The 22,676-nt window shown below is 42.5% G+C and overlaps 1 protein-coding gene across 1 annotated transcript in view; it reads right to left on the bottom strand.

The window, feature by feature from the left end:
* LOC142200098 (fibrocystin-L-like) overlaps positions 1-22,676 on the bottom strand; it is a 134,758-nt gene that overhangs the window by 41,021 nt on the left and 71,061 nt on the right. Inside the window, exons 34-50 of the mRNA XM_075270162.1 lie at positions 21,743-21,847; positions 19,464-19,649; positions 18,787-18,957; positions 16,817-17,031; positions 15,336-16,320; positions 12,286-12,531; positions 10,399-10,548; positions 9,634-9,808; positions 8,480-8,636; positions 7,073-7,229; positions 6,523-6,602; positions 6,266-6,395; positions 5,506-5,635; positions 5,044-5,285; positions 3,105-3,241; positions 1,493-2,534; positions 18-209 (exon numbers count right to left, since the gene is read on the bottom strand). Of these exons, the coding sequence (XP_075126263.1) occupies positions 18-209; positions 1,493-2,534; positions 3,105-3,241; positions 5,044-5,285; positions 5,506-5,635; positions 6,266-6,395; positions 6,523-6,602; positions 7,073-7,229; positions 8,480-8,636; positions 9,634-9,808; positions 10,399-10,548; positions 12,286-12,531; positions 15,336-16,320; positions 16,817-17,031; positions 18,787-18,957; positions 19,464-19,649; positions 21,743-21,847 (4,500 nt within the window). The remainder of the gene's footprint in view (positions 1-17; positions 210-1,492; positions 2,535-3,104; positions 3,242-5,043; positions 5,286-5,505; positions 5,636-6,265; positions 6,396-6,522; positions 6,603-7,072; positions 7,230-8,479; positions 8,637-9,633; positions 9,809-10,398; positions 10,549-12,285; positions 12,532-15,335; positions 16,321-16,816; positions 17,032-18,786; positions 18,958-19,463; positions 19,650-21,742; positions 21,848-22,676) is intronic.

The raw sequence follows: 22,676 nt of genomic DNA on the forward strand, positions 1-22,676 counted from the left end.
CAATATCATGAACATACCAAAAGAATTTGAGATGATGACATCTCTTGAGACATAATAATATAGAGCTGGGTTACTGAAGGCCAATCTGTGGAAGCTGACGGAGGCGTTACAGACGTATCCAGGGAAGCCGGCGCTCCAGTCACTGTTTTGGCTGCACTGGGAAGGATCAAGGAGGCCACTTTTTGGTACCACCTTCCCTCCTACCTTTCCTGTATCAAAGTCAAAATATACTTGTTACTTCTTAATCATTAAAATGAATCTTAACAGTAAAAAAAATAAGGTTTGACAAAATCTTTATGAGGTATAGAAATATACTGTTTAGACATCAGAGTGTAATAGGTGGAGGCCCAGGGAAGGTGAAAAAAAAAAACATTGAGACTCATCTTCCTTCACTTTTGGGCATGCTCGTGGTGTTTGGTACTCTCCTGGTGACTTCATGTGTCTAATGACATGGCCACACCAATCGTTATTACATCATGGCGCTCAGTGGGCCCCTGTGATTGGGTCTCAGCAGTAATCCTGGGTGTATGACGTCATTGAGCCGGATGCTGCTCCTTCATATAATTTGGTGTAATGACTTCCAGGTTGTGGCAGTGGTTCATCTATGTCAAGTTTTTAGGTGGCCATAAACCATGAACAATTGTCTCCAGATCTCAATTATATTTTCTTATAATCCATGGATACCCTTAAGGAGCTGTCACATGTTCAATACATCACTTATTCTCAGCACTTTAGTGATCATGAGAATGTAGACCTTGTGTCACCTGATTGAGTGGAGTCGCAGTTGTGCCACCCTTGACCCTGAGGAGGCCCCAAAGGTAAATGATACCACTATTCTAAACTGCACAAGATACATAGAGGCCTCTTTACAGAATATGCACTGGGGCTACATCTACATACAAGTTACATCTCTGCTTCCACTCTATTCATAGTCTATAAGAATGACAGAGATAGAACAGCTACGTATCCTCATCAGTTTCATAGAGTGGGCGACTTTCAAAGCATGACTGTCACTCCATTCAAATGTGGAGGCAAGACACCCCCATTCTCATGAACCATGGTGGTCCCAGCAGTCATACACTTAACACCTATCCTACGAATAGGTGATAAGTGTCAATTTTGGAACAACCTCTTAAAAGCTGGTCATACAAACCCACCAACCTTTTCCCCAACAGAAGATTCTGAGGCAAAGAGGGAATGGCCATGTTGGAATTAAACATGACCGATGCTTTGGTCCCACAGAAGATAAATTACTGCAAGAGGGTTTTGGTAACAGTTTATTCCCCTTTCCACATTGAAAGCTTAGCATGCATATGTATGTTGGAGATGGAAAAAATAACTGTTGGCTGGAAAAGTTGTCAGCTGACATTACTCATTTGTATGACCATCTTAAGAATCAGATGCTATTCCACTAGAATCATATTATTTCCAGGTTATATGGTTACATTTTCTGGGTGGGGGTCTTTTATAAGATTGTTATGTATGTATTTACCTGTTAGGGTCCCATCTGTATCAATTAGAACAACTTCATGTTCCCATCTAAATCCCGCCTTGTTGGGTGAATTAAAGAATTGTATTCCATTAAATCTTGCACTCCAGCCTCCACATCGGTCAGTACATAACCCAGTAATGCTTGTAACACCGATTGCTGCGCAGTTTGGTCGATCAAAGTTCATAAACTTTACAGATGAGACAGTGAGTCCTTCATCAAATGGCAGGGTGATGCCTCTAGCGGTGCAGAAAGCTGGACCAAGTCCTAGCTCATCCAGATGTCCTACAATGATAGCATTCTTGAGGACTGCTCCATAAGTCTCTCCCCATCCACCCACGTAAGTTGGAATGACTCTCTTAGTCTCTATGCCAGTGTCTTCATTATTGACCATGGTGAAGTTGTGGAACTGGAGAGCACCACCATTGACCCATTCTGCTCCTTTCTGACAATTCCAAGTGGTCAAAGATCTGAAAATAGCTGGGGATGGTCCATAATAGCTACAAGAGTAACTGGGATTTTGCACAACCATCGGGAAGTAGTTTTGAAAAATCCAAAGGCCAAACCATCCCTGAGAGTGAACAGTGTTATTGTAGAACTCTCCAAGTGGCACAAACTTCTGACAAATGTTAGGATTGTAGGAAGGTCCATCTGGGTTATCGTGCATCCTGTACCAAAAGCCAAAGTGTGTGCCACCAGCAGCGGCATTGTGCCTTATTGTGTTATTTGGATTGGTAACCCAAAATGCTGCTGGGGTAACGTCCTCATTGAGCAAGCTGGTACTTTGCTGAACAAATACGGCCAAGTTATACTGAAGTATATTTCCATGCTCAATGCCATCTTCTATGAAGAACGCTCCACCCATGATATCATAGATGACGTTATGTTCTACAAGTAGGTTGTGAGTGTTGTGGATGGTCACTGCTCTGTTGTAGGTCTGATGAATGCTACAACCTCGTACATAGGATTTATACTTGACATCTCCCATTAAATGCCAATTTATTGGGTAGCGGCCTAACCGGAAAGCTTGTCCTGCATGGAAAACCTACAAAAGAAATATGTGTAATAATGTATTTGTGTTTTATTTATACAATAATTATTACTCAAGTTTCTGTGACTTGAAGGGTATGTTCACATGGAGTGTTATGTAGAAGATTTTGAGGTGGTCTTCTTCAAAGAATGTCCCCAATTTGCCTGCTAATTCTTTAAAAAAAAAGTGGCCACTGAAGCTTTTGGCGTGTGATATTGTATGGGGCTAATCCACATATAAGACAAAAATGGCTACTATCAGTAGTAGACATCAAACTGGGCCCCTCCACTGTGGTGGGCCTTATGTACTCTTTTATTTGCTAACAATGCAATTAATTGGTAGCGGAAAGGCTTGCCCAGATTGTCCACATTCAATAGCAAAGGGGATTGGATTAAGCAGGACTGGACCCCTCTCTCCAAGGGCCCAATTATACTGGGCAGGGCCTAACTGGTGTAGTGCTGTCTTAGATATCTTGTGCGCCAATAAATTATCATCAATGTTCTCGCATATAAGAAGATATTGCTGATAAGGAATCTCCTGATGGTGTGGAATTATGTGGCCACTATTTTTGCTTTTCACACGTACCTCCACATATTCTATTCTTCCAATGGACTGAAGTTGACTGGATTGCGGAGCACTGAACATAATACATCCTCCAAACTGGTCGCTTCCTATCTCCTCACCAAATCTTCCCTGGAAACATGTCTGTGTGGCAAATTCACCTAAAGTAACAACAGCATGAAAATTGAAAAAACAGTAAAAGAGTAACCTTACAATATGGCACAAGGAATTGGTTATTGCTAGAGATGAGCGAGTAGTACTCGATCGAGTAGGTATTCGATTGAATACTACAGTATTCGAAATACTCGTACTCGATCGAGTACCACTCGCTATTCGAATGGAAAAGTTTGATGCAGAACCAGCATTGATTGGCTGAATGCTATACAGTCGGCCAATCAACGCTGGTTCTTCTCCTACCTTTAGAAGTCTTCTCCGTGCAGCTACCCCGCAGCATCTTCTGGCTCTGAATTCACTCTGCCAGGCATCGGGCCTGGGCAGAGCCGACTGCGCATGTCCACTTGTAGTGCAGACAAGCGCAGTCGGCTCTGCCCAGGCCCAATGCCTGGCAGAGTGAATTCAGAGCCGGAAGACGCCGAGGGGACGCTGCACAGAGAAGACTTCTCGGAGGATCCAGCCCGACCCTCACTCGTGGACTTGGTAAGTGTAATTTGATTAGAGATAAGCAAGTACTGTTCGGATCAGCTGATCCAAACAGCACGCTCCATACAAATGAATGGATGCACCTGGTACTTCCGCTTTGACGGCGGCTGGCCACTTAACCCCCTGCGTGCCGGCTATGTCCATTCATTTCTATGCGAGCGTGCTGTTCGGATCGGCTGATCCAAACAGTACTCGCTCATCTCTAAATTTGATCAAACGTTGCCTACCCCTGAAACGAGCATTTTCCTCCCATAGACTATAATAGGATTCGATATTCGATTAGAGTAGTCAAATATTGAGGGGCTACTCGAAACGAATATCAAATCTCGAACATTTTATTGTTCGCTCATCTCTAGTTACTGCTCTAAATAAGTTATCAAAATCCCCTGATTGTATCACCAAACATATTAATCCTCTATCCATAGGCCAAGGAGGGGGTTGTCCATGATTTTATTATAGCCTATCATTATGGCTGAATTATTGGTGGAGAACTGATGGCCAGCACCTCGACATCTGTTCAGGGGTACGTCGGGTCTCTGTGTAATGGCCGAGCACCGTTACTTTAACTCTTCTCCAATTGAAGTGAATAGAAGTTGAGCTGTAGAAACATCTCTGGACCACTATACAGGCCACAGAACCATCTGCTTCCGGCTCAGTGCACTGTCTAGTTGATCTCTTGAAAGGTCAGCTGAAGGTCCCCACTGATCAGATATTTATGGCCTATCCCAAGGATAAGTCAATAACAAATCATGGACCACCCTTTTAAGGTGGCCATACAGATAGGAGGAGTGTTGACTGAAAGCACCAGAATTTGGTAGGAATGAACAACAACCTTATTTTTATAATGTTATGTTCACAAAGCTGAATTTCGACCTGAAATTCAGGCAAACTCCACCTAAAAATCAGCTCCAAATTCTGCTTGAAACCTGCCACCCATTCAGTTCAAATAATGAACCCAGCAGGAGTTTAGGACCTACCAACTATATGCAACAGTGTACATCTCAATATTGTCTTTTTTAAACTTAACCTTTATGAAAAATTTAACTTTTTTCCATTAAAAAAGGTTTCCATTTAATTCAAACTTAACTTTTCTTTCTTGCTACAAACATTTCTAAAGATAAAACCAGAAGTAACTAAAGAAGCAATAGATACAAGTGAAATATTATTCCTCAAAAACACTGATTTGATATAAACACTCCAGAAAAAACGCTTCAGAAAAACACACCATCAAAGTAGACTACATAAAACTTATAGCCATGTGTTCAGCACTTGTATGTTGTAATAAAACAAGTCATCACATTACCGGTATCAAACCCTTCCGGGCAGGCGGGTATGGTGTCGCTCCATTCCACATTGGTTGATCCTCTGACAACGATGTTTCTTGTAAGGAGACCTACTTCTGCTCTGGCTTCAAAAACAGTGCCATCGGGTAGGGTGACCGAAATCCCCAAATGCTTGTACAGTAATGGCTCTGTTAGGGTCACGTTTGTACCGTCTGCTGATACAGACTGAATAATTCGCTTCTCATTCTGACTTTGGCTGTGTCTATAATGGGATGATACAATAAATTGTTGTAAAGAGTCTAAATGTAATGGAATGGTTGTGGTTATGGTTTGTGTTATGTGACTTAGATGAACGGGTCGACATTCTTACATTCATTATGTGGCACAATGACTATCTCTTCGACCTTTTTTAAGAAATCGGCACACCATACAGAAAAGCTTGCTGATCCCCGGTGTAGTGGGATTCTGGATTATATATGTACCTGCCACCTGTTGATGCGATCACGATTTCATCTCCGGGTTTCCAGGTCACACTTTTCTGTAGAATTAGAGTTGAGCTTCCGGACTGCGCTGTCTGAGCAAGTCTGGTCCATGTCACAGGCACGGGGATGCCTAGAAAAGAGAAAACCTTGAATTCCCCAAATCTTTACCCTATTTTGGGGATATCCCAGGGCCCCTTTTTATGATGTAAGCATGAAAATGTGCTGGTCATGCCTTTTTTTTGACATGACACATAACATGTCCACGTCACATAGGAACTAATATGGGGCACCTGGGACATGGGAGATTGGTCAGCTCTTCTGGGAGTCCAGGAGGTCTACCTTTATTTTGGGACATTCCTGGAGATTGGGCACATTTGCAGCAACTATGGAACATTACAAGACAGTATGTAACAGTATGTAAGAAATGTAACGTGTGTACAAGCTTACGCAACCTTTCCTGTAGATGTAGTCAATATGCAGAACAATATCCAGATTTCTGCGGGATGTCAATGGAATCAGTCATCGGTTTTTTGATAGACACATCCCAATAATGTATCTGATGTCTTACAAGGCTGTATTATGGGTTACTACATCTGATTATTTGTACTCTGCCTCCTATAAGGATATTTTGTTCTATTTAGTAGGGCGCTTATGCTCGATGTGAACAGTATATGGAATGTAGATGTGGATGAGAAGAGACTACAATGGTGAGAGCTGTAATACAGGTTTCCTCTGGCCGTGTCATTCTACATATATTTACCATGAAGATCCAGGGTTCCATGTCTCACAGCTAACGTCTTCGCCCCATATAATGGTAACTCCGGAGAACGTAAATGTCCATGTAAGGTGATTATTGCTTTGTGCTGGAATGGGGCTTGCTCGGTTCCAATCTAAACATGGACGAAAAAAATATTATGTGTGGAAATATAGCTGACGACTTTAATCTTATAATTCCATTTAATATAATTTTATTGGCCAGTATCTTCTATAGCTCAGTAAGTATCGGGGTGTGAGTACCTGAAGAGCGCCTCCATCTGTAATGAGGATGTTCTCCGCCTGCAGCTCTATATCTGCCTCATCAAATACCAGAGTTCCCCCTGTTGTAGAGAAAAAGGATTGTGTACATTACTGTGATACAGAATAGTGTGGACATAACAGAAGATGTACAAGACCAAAACTAGGGAACCAGAATCGTATTGGTGAGGTTAGTGTTGGTCACAGTTATCGCTTATTCACAGGATCGGTGATAAGTGTCAGATTTTTAGGGTACTCACCAAAGGACAGTAAGGGTAGAGTTCAAGCCTGGTCAAATACAAGTGGGTTGTCAGGTCACGCAACTATTGAGCTTGGTCAGAAACAGGGTCAGAGACGGATATCAAACGGCTCTGGTCAACAGTCTGAGACAGTCGGACAACAAGTCGCCAGTCAATATACAAATCAGATCAGACATAAGGTCTATTATCGGGAAGGACTAGCAAAGAGTTGGAGTTGGTGGAAGTGGTGAAAGGACCTCTTTAAATATTCACTGAATATCATTGTACTACAGTATGGGATATAGCCGCATTACCTTGTATCAGCAGCATCTTCAGTACCGGAGTACTGACATCCAGTAATATTGTTTGCCCCTGTGTAATGACCGCCATTGACCCCTCATCTGGTGGAGATTCTCCTCTCCAGGTATACTTAGAAGACCAGACATCAATGTAGAAAAAGTCTGCATTGTCCTAAAAAGAATAGGAAGAAAAAATGGTATAAAGGAATGAATGGGAAATAGGAAAATGGGAATTAAAAAAAAGAGATAATGTGACTGTAATGACCATTCAACCAGGAATGGGAACTGGACACCCCCATTATCAGGATCTCACTCTTACATCATATTCAGTGTATAGACCTAAGTACTTCGGATCTATTCAGATTGTATTTCCACCTTCTATCATAGGAATATGTAGGGAGGATTTCTCAATGTATATCTCTGATACCGATAGTAGGCTCTGACATATGTGTATACAGCGGGAGCGTTCCTTGCACAAATCCTGAACACATTAACAAAACCCAGTGTGAACCCCTTGTTCTTACTACTTATTCCTCAGCTTTGATTTTCCATTTTTACACAGATGAAGAAGGTCCGAGCTTATACTTTTTTGGTTCATTGATATGATCTTGAAGATTATTTCTGGATCATACGTCTTCTCAGACTGATTATATTATGCCATCATGGACCATGGTACTGATAAGGTCAAAGCCATGTTTATGACTACGGTAATTGACCAATAATCCCGGGTAACTGTCGTCGTCCTAATTAATTAGGCTGAGTGCCAGGTAGTAAAGAAGTCACACCACTCTGTATTGGTATTTGTTCCTCTCTCAGCTAAGGCATGTGTGCTGACGCACTTTATATTAAAAACACGGCGGTTAAATAGTAGCAGAGAAAGGAAGTGATATAACAACATACATTTTCATATTCATTCCTGATTGGTATAGTACATCTCAATCAAACAGAAACAGTTTAAGCAGTGCAGTATATAGCCGCTACTCCCGGTCCTGCGTGATAACCTTGGGGCGCTGTCTTCTGTCAACAAGCCAAGCACTTGTTTTTCTTGCACCCATTCTGGATACAGGCGCCATCTTACCATATAACAATGAACGAAATGTCCGGCACTCAGGTAGTATGCTTCCAAAGTGTAACTTTATTCCGACAAAATATACAAACGTTTCGGTCCAAATTAGAGACCTTCTTCAGTGTGTCGGTAGTAGGTAGAATAGGAAGCCAGAGTAAATGGAATGTGAGTCCAGATAGAGGAGTGTAAAGATCTTACTATATAACATTATATCAGTTTCAAGCATAAGTAACAATATCTAGCATGCAGCTTTTAAGGATAACAATGTTTTTCATACATTACATGATTATAAACTTTACAGTACCACAAGTAAAATTTCTACATGACATTTCTACTGTTGTTATCTCGTTTCTTACCATCCTAGCGTTGCCTTGACCGTCAATGTAGACTGTGACTTTGGCTCTTTGTGAAGGAGAATGAGCGCTGGTTATACAGACAATTTGTGTACTAGTCGCTGTCTGGACAGTACATACAGACTGTGCTATGGTGACAGTGATGGCGGAGATGTTAGAGCTATAAAGGAGGGAAAAAAAGATGAAAATGAAATCATTATTTTTATTAAAAGTGTGACTCCTACACTAGAGCTTGGGGAACCCCATGCCAGATTGTGGGTCCTCGGAAGCAGCTTATCACAGGATCAGTCTCACTGCTGTTTGTTGTGGAGGAACCTCAGTATAACCCCATTATAGAGATCATAGTGATATGACATACCTATCAAGTCAACAAAATACAATATCAGATCAATGGTATTACAAGTATGGAGCAAAGAGGGGTCCAGTGTCTATCAGCTAACGCAGACTATTCCCACTTACAAACATCTGACTTGAAATGAGGGAAACACCTTCTACTCCTAACCCCAGTCTCAAAAGTGGCTTTCCAGACTAAACATATTAAATTGGTAGGGGTCCTACACCAGCACCCCCAATAATCAGTTATTCTCAACATCTTAGACACAGAGACTGGAGCCGGAAGCAGACAGATCTATTCTCAGTATAATGGCTGCAGCTTGAAGTGAAAGGGCCCTGATCTGCAGTAACATGGTCTGACCACTACAGAGAGGAGGGAGCTGTCTGCTTCCTGCTCCATTCTCTTTCAACTGCTTAGTACAGCTGATCAATGCGATTATCAGGTTCCACTGATCTGATATTAATTACTTATCATAAGAATAGGTCATTTGTATATTTTACCTGTAAAAACCCCTTTAACATCAACATTACAATACCAACACTACCATTATAACTAAAGCTAGTCATACACTTCAGATAGCTACTTGGCAAGTCAACAGATTTGACCCATACATGCATGCTTGCTTCTGCTGAGCGTGCATGTGCTCTCATTGGGGAGAATCAAGTAAGAACTGCCAAAAACATCTGATGGTGGCATCTTGCTGAAAATAAAAGGATTGGTTATGTTGATTTCCAACTGGCTGATTCTTCTCGGAGGGCCGGTGGGTTTGGCAAACATTGGTGTAATGTGTATGGCCAGTTTAACCTATATTTATGGGGCATACCTGAACTGGGATCCGGTGATGGTGAGTCTGGTTCCTCCAGCTGTTCCTCCTCTCTTAGGGGTGACATCAGATATAACAGGAGTGAATGCGGAGGAGTAAGTGAAGGAGTTAATGATTTGTACATTGGTACCTCCATTTATTACCATGACATTACAGCTCTGGGAGGAGGTAGTATCTGATGGAAGATGGGAAGTAAATGGTTAGGATAATCCTATGTCACGTTTAATCACATCACGATACTCTACATCAGATACGTGGACATTCCACTTCTATTAGGAGAGAACAGGGGGCCTGTGACCCTCTATTAGTGGACAATTTCATCATTAAAATCAATGTTCAGCTGTCATCTGGTCTTATTTTGTAGTCATTTTCATTTTTATAGACATCTCTATATGAGTCCTCACAGCTTTTTAACCATTTTTTAATTCCTAATTGATAACTAAAAGATTTGAGAATTATACTTTTTTTTTTGTTATGGTATATATCAGAATAAAGAGATCCTTACTTCTATTTCCGCTATCCCACAATGCAGGTTATGTTTTTGAGGTTGTACAACAACCACTTGGCTTCCTATTTTGGAGACCACCATCGAGTCCAAGTAAGTCCTATATACTGTTTCTCCTAACCCTAATGACTACAGTTTGATCCATACGTATATTTTTAATACAGTCTTCTAACATTACAATTTATTATATAAAATTATTATTTTATATGAAATACTCCATTAAAAAGAGCAAATAGTTCCTATCATAGAAGCTCACTTACCGTTCCTCATGGGCGTTGCACAGTACAAGAAACTTGCACTCGATCTTTCACGATCCACTTTGCATTCAGCGTTGCACACGAGTACTTTAGACTGTTGTTTATCAAATCCGGTGCCAGTGATTGTGAGAACTGATCCACCTCCAAAACTGCCTGTATAGGATTATTGGAAATGAGGATCACTGATATCCTCTACAAGAAAACTACTATAGGGCATGGCAGGGGAGCGTTGTAAAGAGCACTTTAGGTTCCCTGATGCTACATCTTCACTCCCTATAGCTATGCCTCTGTGTGTTAAGGTAGGTCCACACTGCTTTTTGTTTTTCTTTTTTGAAGTTTAAAAAAGATACTTGAAAAAAAAACAGCACTGAAAAAGAAGCTAGAAAAAATTTAAATTTTTGTAATGTGAATCTATCATTAGAATCCATTTTTGAACTAAGAACACATTGGAATAGCTTTAAGAAAGACTATCGTATTTTGTGGACTATAAGGCGCACTGGACTATAAGGCGCAATACCCATGAGCACCTTATAGTCCTGTCTAGGTTCATATATAAGGCGCACCGGACTATAAGGCACAGCGCTGTCCGGTGCGCCTCATATGTGATTGAAAGCGGCGGCACACAGACTTTCCCGGCGGCTGCTTAACCCCCCCGCGTGCCAGCCGCTTCTATTCATTTCAATGGCACGCTTCCATTGAAATGAATGGAAGCGCTCAGCACGCAAGGAGTTAAGCGGTGGCCGTTGGCAAAGTCTGCGTGCCGCTTCCATACATTGCAATAGGAGCGTGCTATTTGATTAGTATTCACTCATCTCTAACTTCAATTGTAAGAAGTTACCATCCATATATAAGGCGCACCGGACTATAAGGCGCACTTTCGATTTCTGAGGAAATCACAGGCTTTTATGTGCGCCTTATAGTCCGGAAAATACGGTATTGTTCTCTTACCTTTAGGGTAAGATCACAAAGTGATTTTTGGTCCAGAACCTGAGGCAGAGGCCACCTCAGGTTCTGGACCAAAGAACGGGTAGCTGCTACTGAATGCCGGTGCAATGCACCAGCATCTAGTCGCACGAATGGGCCTAATCGGGAGGAGAGGAGTGTCTTCAAGCCAAATTGCGAGGCGAATCGGCCTGAAGAATGAGCATACCGCTACTTTTTTCCGAGAGCTGGAAGAAAAAGTTCCCGTAAAAAAGAACTGACCGGCTCCCATTGAAATCGGATACGGCCTCAAAATCCTGACCAAAAAACCCCATGTGAACTTACCCTTGTTCTTCTGATCCGCGCTGCTGTTCCGGTGTTATTTCCTTTTTTCGCCGCATGCAAATGAGTCTTCTTTGCACAAAAAGCTCATGGGATGCCCCCTGTGCTGTCTGAAGACTCTTCAGTGATGCCTCCATCTTCTTCTCCCAACAGCCTCTTCGCCATGTCATCAGCCGCATCTTCAGCGCAAAAAGCCGACTGCACATGTCCATCAGCCATTTTCCTGTGGCCTCTTACATGAGTGTCCTTTCAGCCTCAGGAAAATGGCCGACAGACATACGCAGTCTGCTCTTTCAGCTGAAGATGCGATTGATGACACGGCGAAGAAGCGGTCGGGAGAAGAAAATGGAGGCATCGCTGGAGAGTCTTCGGACAGTACAGGTGACGCCCCCTGTGCTTTCTGAAGACTCATTTGCATACGGTAAGAAAGGAAATAACAGTGGAATGGCAGCGCAGATACAAAGGCTATTCCGACGCGTTTTTAGTTGAAAAAGGATTGTAATGATAGAATCCCTTTAAACAGTTTTAAGCTGAAAGTGGCTGACAAAAAAAGCCATGCCTGCAGACCTTTTTCATTCCCTGAGTGGTCATACTGGTTGGTATCAGCTTGTCCAAAGTTATACCAACCTTGATTTGGAGAGACCCCGCTCATTTTAAGTTCATAGGTGAATATTACTTTGGATCTTGCAAATCCCTTCATATTCTGGAATGAAACAGGGAATGTGCCGCCCCAGTGATCTCCGACAGTGCAGTTCAGCTGGCTATCAGACGCCGCTAAGATAGCACATGTGGCATTACCAATGGTCACGGTCATTTTTGAGGCATCCAAACCAAAACCAGAACCGGTCAGTGTGATGTTGGTTCCTGGTGGCCCTGAGAAACAACAGAAAAAAAATAAGATTTATGACCCAACAAGTAATCTTAATCCAATATCCATTTGTGGTAACATTTACAACTTCACCAAATGTAAAAAATGAAAAGCAATGTAGATGTGGTTTACAAAGAGGGAAAGATTTTGACATATTTATTGAATAGAAACCTTGAAAAATGCTCACATTTTGCATCAGTTATATACCAGGATATGACTTTATCAGGTGAACAGATACAATATTGCGTGGTCGAACAACACTCCTATCATGATTACGATTTAACTCTATGCAAAGGTGGGACCTCCATTACTTGGTGTAATAATAGTTACGTCATTTGTGTTACAGTTTAGTCTCTGGTACTTGCATAAAGCCTATGTCCAGGGTCTCATAATTCAGCATGCAGCCCACTTTAAGTATAACAAAATGCGAGCTATACAGGAGCTACTCCTTTCAAATTAAACTGTGGAACGCCAGCATAAAGCCTTCCCTTCTTAAAGGGGTTGTCCCATCTCAAGGATCCTATCTATATTTTTAGTTTATGTAAATTGAAAACTTTTCCTAAATATATTGCTTAAGAAATGCTGCTTTGTTTGCCTGTTATGTGAACCTATTCCTCCCATTGTTTACACAGCTGCAGCATAACCACCGACCTGTGAGATAGGACAAGTGATGTCACTCACTGCTCTCACTGTTATCTATAGCTCAGCTAATTGCAGTTTGTTGATAAAGCCCTTTCTCTACAAGCATGTGTATATTATCTGATCTGAATATGTATTGTGATCCTTCATAGTGTTCCATTCAGCAAGGAAGTAGGGCGGGGGGCCGGAATACAGGAAGTAAGAAAACACAACAGGAAAACTGCTGAAACAGTGAAATGGGAAAATCCCTTTAAAGAGGACCTTTCATTGATTTGGGCACAGGCAGTTCTATATACTGTTGGAAAGTTGACAGTGCGCTGAATTCAGCGCACTGTCGGCTTTCCCGATCTGTGCCCCGGGTAAAGAGCTCTTTACAGTCAGAAGGGCGCTGTACAGTGTGAGTACCCCCTCCCCTCCTGATAATACTCGCCTGTGGTCGAGTACTGTGAGCAGAGGGAGGGGACGTTCCTCCCCGCTCACACAGTACAGCGCGATAGGCGCTGCTGTGGAGAAGAACGTTCCTGACAGACTGTCAGGAACGCCCTTCTGACTGTAAAGCGCTACAGTACCGGCACCGCTAGCTCTTTACCCGGGGCACAGATCGGGAAAGCCAACAGTGCGCTGAATTCAGCCATTTTTGCAAATATAAGTAATTCTGCAGAGTTTTACAGATTTTTTCTAAATATCTCAGTGGTGAGAGTCTGTTGTTTTGATCAGTTGCCAAAGGATACAACCACAAACGCAGAAACTTTCTATGGTCTGGGACTTGTCAGGAACCCAGCCATGATTTTCTTATTGTAGCTGAAATATCGGGCGGGGCCATACATGTATCAGAAAATATCCTGGCCACAATAAGGAAATCATGGCTGATTTTCTGAATTTAGAAAGTTTCTGTATTCATGGCCGTATCCACTGGCAACCAATCAAGACAACTTGAGACCACAAGATATTTAGAGAAAATCTTTAAAACTCTGCAAAATGTTTAATTACTTATATTTGCAAAAATGTTATTTATCTACAAGTTTAAAAAATAATTATGTTCGTGGGAATACCCTGTTAAGAGCCAGAATCGTAATACATATTGCAGCATTCACTGCCATTATACTGCTGCTCAATACTCATAACTGTGTGTTCAAGGTGGAACACAACAAGCCTTTTACAGTGCAGTTGCGCCTTTCCAGGCTTTACAAAATAAATTAATAAATAAATAAATGTGAATGTAAGACTTTTCCTAAATACACTGCTTTAGCAAAACTGCTTTGTTTGTCCACTATCTTACTTTATTCAATTCATTGTTGACACAGCCCTGACTTATCTGCTCATGAGTCAAGTGACTGCTCTCAGGGGGGAGGGAGGAGGGGCTATGTGCAGGAGAGCGAGCCTGTGTATCTAGCTATTCCTGTGTCTACACCATGTGTCCTAGCTTCCTGCTTTCAGATAGGGGAGAGGAGCTGCTTTCATTTCTTCTGTTCTCCCAGTTATCAGGTTAGCTAATTCAATTGTGTTCATTATGGCAGAGACAGGCAGTCTCTGTATGTAACACAGAATGGAGTTGCTCCTGTCTGTACTTAATAGTCCAATATGAGGGGGCGGAGCTACACGCGAATTTGGGGTGGAGCTAAACAGCAGGTTGCATGTGAAACCCCGCCCACCAAATGATGCAAGAAACCAGGAAGAAAAAAGATTTTACAGCAGTAAAGACTGGTGAGTATGCGACGTGGGAATACCCCTTTAAGTTAGAGTTACATCATACCTGCTCAAAAAACCCTTACGCCAACTCTCCTTACCATAGACAATGGCAGATCTCCTGCATCCATCTCTGTCTGCCACTACTGATAATCTGTCTTCTCGTTATTGAAAAAATTACGGTGCGATTACATTGTTAAAACTCTTACAATAGCCCTTTTAGTATTGAGTATTCATTATGTTCCGTTTCGAGATAGAACCATGGTGTCAACTGTTTATTTTATTTCTGCGCTTTCGCTTAGTATAATCTGGTATCTGAAATTCCCAAGAGTATAATAAAAGCACTTCTAGTTCCTGATGGATAAGTTCAGCCAGAAATGAATCTTTGGACTGAACCAACAGATCCAAGAATGAAACAAACCTTTAGAGGTTAGCCCTCCTGTATAATATAAGAAATATAGAAAGATTCTAAGTAAAGTCTTACCTGTGTTTGGAAGAATTGAAGTTATTGTTGGGGTATCGGCTTCGGAGTAGGAGAAACTGAGCAATGCGTAAGAAACAGTTGGTATACGGATGCTTACACTTGTAGTTTGAGCAATGGTGCTGGGAGGAGTAGTGCACTGGAGACTGCCCGGAGTAACTGCAGTAACTGGACATGGCGCACCGCCTACTTGCACTGTGGTGTTGACAGGATGAAATCCATTCCCTTGTATGAGTAGAAGAGTTCCACCTAAAACACTTCCAGAAGGTGTCAAGAGGGCGGCTACAGCAGGACTGTACAGGGTGAAATACCCCTGAGCCAAGCCTTTACTTAGTACAGTAACTGTGACCGGATAATATCCGGCTGGAATGGGGTCTATGGTGCATGTTATGTATGTGTCATTGACATTTACTACATATAATTTTGTGCCACCGACATAAACAACTACATCATTAACGTCTGCGCCAAAGCCAAGACCACTGATGTAGATGGTGGTGGAAGTGTTTCCAACCTGAGCTGGGTAAACATTGGATACTTGTGGTGTAAGTGCACTGGAATAGGTAAAGCTGCAGGATCCAATGCACCGGGCCGAGATTCCCTTCACTGTGACCCCAAAATTAACACTGTGTGAATAACTGGATAGCGTGTCACATACAATATCTGTGTAATTCACAGATACAATGTTACAGCCTAACCCCGTCACTGCAACACTACCATTTACATTTATGAACCCGGACCCGTGTATAGTAATTCTGGTCGATCCTGTAGTTGACCCATTGACTGGAGAGACATAGTCAATGTGGGGTAGTAGGGCGAATCTCCTATAAGTCTCATTTCTTACAGAGTTTATAGCATTGCCCAGGTTGTTTACTGTAAGTGAAACCATTTGTGCAACCCCAATATCCATGGAGTTCTGGGGATCCAGGCGACATGTAAGCGAATTTTTGTCAGCAGAAGACACAACACAGGGATACCTGCCCACTGAGACCTGAGATAAAAAGACACAAGAAAACAGGATTTTAGCAAACGGAAGTAGAACCCTAAGAGAATCCTGACATTATATACTGGAAATCTACTGTACAGTACAATGTGATTAAGTACCTTATTGGTATAACACTCCTAGTGGTAGGAGCTTTGAAAATCAAAAAAGTGGGTTCTACTTGACACGTAAATGCCCGATTTCTGCTGAGAAGAATTAGCTGGGGCACTCCGGCACATGTAAATTGCGTGCACTAAATCTAAGGTTATTATGCTTTACTTCACTGCGCATGCGCTCTAAGTGCACAACATTCCCAGTGAAGCCAGGTGTATGAAGCTCAGCTTTACTGTGTGTAATGTACATGAACTGGAGTCCGTCAGTGAACTCATCTCAGTGGACAATCGGTGGTGAGCAGTGGCACAATACAAAGGTTTGGGACCCTAAATCCCTGCTGCTTAATGTCATGTTAGAGGTTCCCATTAAGATAGTAAGTAATAAGGCTTACCTGGTTGGCACAAGTAAGGTTACTGAACCCGGTTCCTGTGATGGTTATTGAATCATAGATTGTTCCAAAGTTTGGTGTAATGTTGGTAATAACAGGAGAATAACACTCGGAGAATCCAAATTGTATAGATGTGTTACTGGCAGAGGGGGTGGTGAAGCGCGGGCACTCCGGGTCTGGTGTGACGCAGGCACTTGGCGGTGTAGTCGGAGGTAGAGCTGTAGAAACATCATAACAGCCAGTCTATGATAATAAATTCTCTTATTGGACAGCAGCTTTAGTGGTTTAGGAAAGAGATCAATAACCAGTGGCGTACTGGAAGACCACATGGCCCATAACAAAGACAAAAATGAATCCCCTTTCAGGTGTTGCCTGACACTACCATATTCCTAACCAAGTGTGACAGTAAATTTTCGTGTCCCAAATCCATTTTCATGACATTCAGTGTATGACTGCTTTGCTACCTGTAGTTCCTGTCTTATGTTACTTTATATACAGTATTATTACCACCTACTGAAAATGGGATATAAAAAGGTAGTACTGGTCTCTGTCTCTATTCATACATCATATCAGTTGTCTTGGCTGCCTACACCCTTCTTACTAATACTCCAGTAATGGTAAAGGGTTAATTAATACCATCACAGAAAACAATGGCATATTGCTAGAAAATGCAATCACTTTCTGATTGGTGGAGGTCCAACTGTTGGGATTTTTTTTTTAATGTAAATTGTGAGCCCCACATAGAGCTCACAATGTATATTTTATCCTATCAGTATGTCTTTTTTGGAATATGGGATGGAAATCCATGCAAACACGGGGAGAACATGCAAACTCCTTGCAGATGGTTTTTTGCCCTTGGCAGGATTTGCACAGCAGGACTGCAGCGCTGCAAGGCTGCAGTGCTAACCAATGAGCCACCGTGTGGCCCCAGACTACTGGGATTTCTTGTATTAATGTAATACTTTCCTAACTTTCCTCTATTCCAGCTCTTGATCAGACCTGCTATTGTATTAGGTCATCCAGCATCAGAACTTGTTGTGGACGGACATAGACAATAGTCTGGTGTTGGATAGTATTAGGACTGATAGTGGCCCCCCGAGCTGAACAGCAGTGAGGAGGCTGAAGGTAAGTACAGTGTATAGTCTGGTCTGGGGTCTCATATTAGAATAGGAGAGTTCAAGGAGGATCTTTCACCTCCTCCACCAACGCCAACTCGTTGAATCCTTCAATAGGTGCCACTCCACTGATACTGCCACAGAATTTTGTCTCTAGAGTAGGGTTGAGCCAATCTTGAGATTTCAGGATCGATTTTAAAATCCGATTTCTGATCATTTTCCAGCTGATCCCGATCGTGAAATTTGCTCGATCGCCGATCGGGATCCAATCTGTTCTGATCCCGATCGCTCAACCCTACTCAATGCTTCTCTATGGGAAAGGTCACTTTTAGGGTTGAGCCGATCTTGAGATTTCAAAATCCGATTTCCGATCATTTTCCAGCCGATCCCAATCATGAAATTTGCTCGATCGCTGATCGGGATCTGATTTTTTCCAATCCCGATCACTCAACCCTACTCTAGACTCCACTGTTACCAAGTTATCACCTCTTTAACTTTCAGCACAAACATACTCTCTACTGTCAGGGGGCGTAATTGTGCTTAAATTAATAGAAAAGATTACTTGAGAATGGGGAGAGATAGAGAAAAAATTCCAACTGTGTCAGATTCAGCGGATTCAGCACCTATTGAAGAAGGCAAGGAGTTGGAATTGGTGGAGGTGGTAAAAGGTCTGGTTTGTAGTCTGTAGTTGAATGTTAGTATAGGGATTCGGTACATGTTTAGAAAGTCTGGTCTGGGACATGATATTAATTTGGGGGTCAAAATTTATTTACTCACAACCATTAAAATATGCTACACCCGCCAAAAGGGGCACTCCAAGGCTGAGATCTCTAGAAATAGTCTCTTATGTTGACTTACCAGAAACATAGGTGGCCTCCATTCCTCCAAGATACACGTGAACTGGGCTGCTCTGGTCACCGATGGGGACTACATTGACCACTCCTTGCATAACTATGGTGTTGCCATCATTAACATATCCACTACTGTAGTAATAAGTACCCAGAGATGTGAACTGATATGAAAAGACACCTTAGGAAAGAAACATTAATATTATTAATAATAAACTATTACATAGCCTACTAATGTCAATGAGCTGTGCCACCATACATACGACGATATATTATAGTGCGTAAGGGACCCAAGGTCTCCTTAACATTGCATTTCTATGTATTTATATTACATGTCAAAGCCATTGGTTTTTATAGATCACAATTACTGGTGGGTTTGGGGTGAGGGCTCTTCGATGAAATATTGGAGTGTAACAGATCCCTATACTGTTTTTGCCCGGCTCTCTTCTCTCTGTGGTTGCCCCCGGTCAGCTGATATCTGTTATTTCTGCACAGCCCTTGCTCTAGCTAATAAAATGTGGGTACAAACCAGAGGTCGTTCATCTGTAAGCTCAATATCAATAAAAATGATCTCCTTTCCCATAGGCTATGAAGACTTTCTTATGATACAGTAGCCAAACATGAGAGAATTGTCATTAATATAATCCCTTTGCGGATTAATAAAATACTGATAAAGTGGGTACAGACCTGAGGGTACACGATATCCACTGTTGAAGGCAATTCCATCATAGGTGAAGTTCCCAGGACTCGACACTGAGAATACTCTGTATCCAATACCCGTGATGAATGGCTGAGAGTTCCATCGCCAAACTACAGTGTCTCCGGTAGATATCACCAGGCTTGATGGAGACCAGGCGTAACCAGTGCCGTACACTAAAGAAAATATACAATTATTAATCTATGTGAGCCAATTGTTACAGATCATCTAATGTGAATTTGTACTTTAGAGAGTTTTACAATTTTATCTATAATCTAACAACAGCTGCAGTCCATAAGGAATACATAGAGCTGCCGGCAGCTCAGGACAAGGCTGTGGACTGAAGATCACACTTACCGTATATGTAGACGACAGTGAAATCAGTTATATGACGGTCATATGATGTCACATCAATGCCATATTGACTTCACTGTCTGTGAACGGGGGCTATTTACATGACCAATATGACCATCAAATTATAGGTTCTGCTCTATATTTGTCCGTTTTTACGGATCCCTCTATACATGGCAATGTATAAGAGATCAGTGAAAGTGGATGTTTTTCACGGTACTTGTGCACTATTACCATGTGAATGTAGACTGACTAGCGCTACACAGTAATTTGTCATATGATCACAAATACTACCATGTTTTTTCACAGACGTTTTCCCCTATGTTCATCTGAAAGTCGGTTTAGGGTACAGCCATACATAATTGTTTTCTGCAGTGGATTTTGCTGTGAATACGTGATAAAATTTGGATGTGTCTCTTGTTGATTTCTTGTGGACCTTGCTGCAGGTTTTTAGCAGAATTTACTGAATACTATGCAATGAGTTTCATCTAGAGTGAACATCCACAGCAAAAAATGACTAAATGGTTTTATCAAGATACATGGATGATGGCTGCATAGTAATGTGCAATCACATAGTAATCATAGATTATATTCATCAATAGTAAGAAACATAACATACATAAGATAAGATATATCCTTTAATAGTCCCACCATGGGGAAATTCAGTGTGTTACAGCAGCATAGATGATATAATGATAGTACAAAAAACAAAAATACATACAAAGATCAGAATAGAAGATAAAAAGAGGAAGGATCTCCAATAGCTCCTTCTCACACTTGGGGTGAAGCAGACGGTCACTTACAGTGCTGCCAAGTGCCATCAAGGTCTCATACATGGGGTGGGATTTGTTCTCCCGCATGGAGGTCACCACAGACAGTATCCTTCTGTCACCCACCACCTGTACTGGGTCCAAGGGGCTCCCCAGGACAGAACTGGCCCTTATGATCAGCCTGTTGAGTCTATTTCTATCCCTGGCTGGTATGCTACTCCACCAGCAGGCCACTCCAAAGAAGATGGCTGATGCCACTACAGAGGTGAAAAAGGACCTAAGAAGTTGCCCCTGGACTCCAAAGGTCCTCAGCCTCCTGAGCAGGTAGAGTCAGCTGTGACCTTTTCTGTGCAGCGCCTCCAGGTGATCAGCCCAGTCTAGTTTATTATTGAGGAGCACACCCAGGTAATTATAGGTCTTGACTATCTCAATTCCTGTCCCCTGGATGCCTACCGGATTCGGAGAACATCTCTGTTTACTAAAGTCCACCACCATCTCCTTGGTTTTCCCAGCATTGACCGGAGGTGGTTCCACTGGCACCATTCCACAAAATCCTGGTTTAAGTCTCTGTACTCCCTGTCATCTCTGTCTGTGATGAGGCCTACTATTGTGGTCATCTGAGAACTTCTGTAAGTAGCAGCTAGATGAGTTGTGCCTAAAGTCAGCAGTGTACAGGGTGAAGAGGAAAGGGGCAAGAACTGGACCTTGTGGTGCCCCTGTAATACAGACACAATGTCAGACACACAGTCCCGGTCTCTCACATACTGAGGGCGGTTTGTCAGGTAGTCTAAGATCCAGTTGGATAGGTGGTCCACTCCGACAAGATCCAGCTGGTGTCAGTAGCCCAGGCTGAATGGTGTTAAAAGCACTGGAGAAATCAAATAACATTATTCTCACAGTGTTCCCTGGTGTCTCCAGGTGAGAGAGAGCTCTGTGAAGAAGGTGGATGATGGCATCATCCACCCCAATGCCCATCCGATGGGCAAACTGGAGAGAGTCCATGGCAGAGCTCACTAGGGGGCGGGGATGTGTCACTACCAATCTCTCTAGAACCTTCATCAGGTAATATGTGAATACATATATACAATGAGCATAACTCACATTTCTGTTCAATGTTTAGCATGAGATTGGCAGGATATTGCACTCACCTAAATCTTTTCCATCATTTGTTATCGTATATACTGTTCCAGGTCTTTGAATCACACAGATCATCTTATTGGCTGAACTGACCGAGACGTTGCATGGTAGGGAGCCTAGGATATAATACACATATAATGTTGCATAGATAAAAAAAGAAACTTTAGTTTAGCCTGATGCATTTAGCCTGATGCATTCTATTAGCCTGATGAAGTAGAGCTGAATGTGTGTGCTAAGCACACACATTCAGCTCTACTTCATCGGGCTAATAGAATGCATTGGCCAGCGCTGATTGGCCAGAGTACGGAACTCGACCAATCAGCGCTGGCTCTGCTGGAGGAGGCGGAGTCTAAGATCGCTCCACACCAGTCTCCATTCAGGTCCGACCTTAGACTCCGCCTCCTCCGGCAGAGCCAGCGCTGATTGGCCGAAGGCTGGCCAATGCATTCCTATGCGAATGCAGAGACTTAGCAGTGCTGAGTCAGTTTTGCTCAACTACACATCTGATGCACACTCGGCACTGCTACATCAGATGTAGCAATCTGATGTAGCAGAGCCGAGGGTGCACTAGAACCCCTGTGCAAACTCAGTTCACGCTAATAGAATGCATTGGCCAGCGCTGATTGGTCAATGCATTCTATTAGCCCGATGAAGTAGAGCTGAATGTGTGTGCTAAGCACACACATTCAGCACTGCTTCATCACGCCAATACAATGCATTAGCCAGTGCTGATTGGCCGAATTCCGTACTCTGGCCAATCAGCGCTGGCTCTGCTGGAGGAGGCGGAGTCTAAGGTCGGACCTGAATGGAGACTGGTGTGGAGCGATCTTAGACTCCGCCTCCTCCAGCAGAGCCAGCGCTGATTGGCCGAATTCCGTACTCTGGCCAATCAGCACTGGCTAATGCATTGTATTGGCGTGATGAAGCAGTGCTGAATGTGTGTGC

Source organism: Leptodactylus fuscus, chromosome 4 (genome assembly GCF_031893055.1).
Source record: "Leptodactylus fuscus isolate aLepFus1 chromosome 4, aLepFus1.hap2, whole genome shotgun sequence".
Lineage (NCBI taxonomy): Eukaryota > Metazoa > Chordata > Amphibia > Anura > Leptodactylidae > Leptodactylus > Leptodactylus fuscus.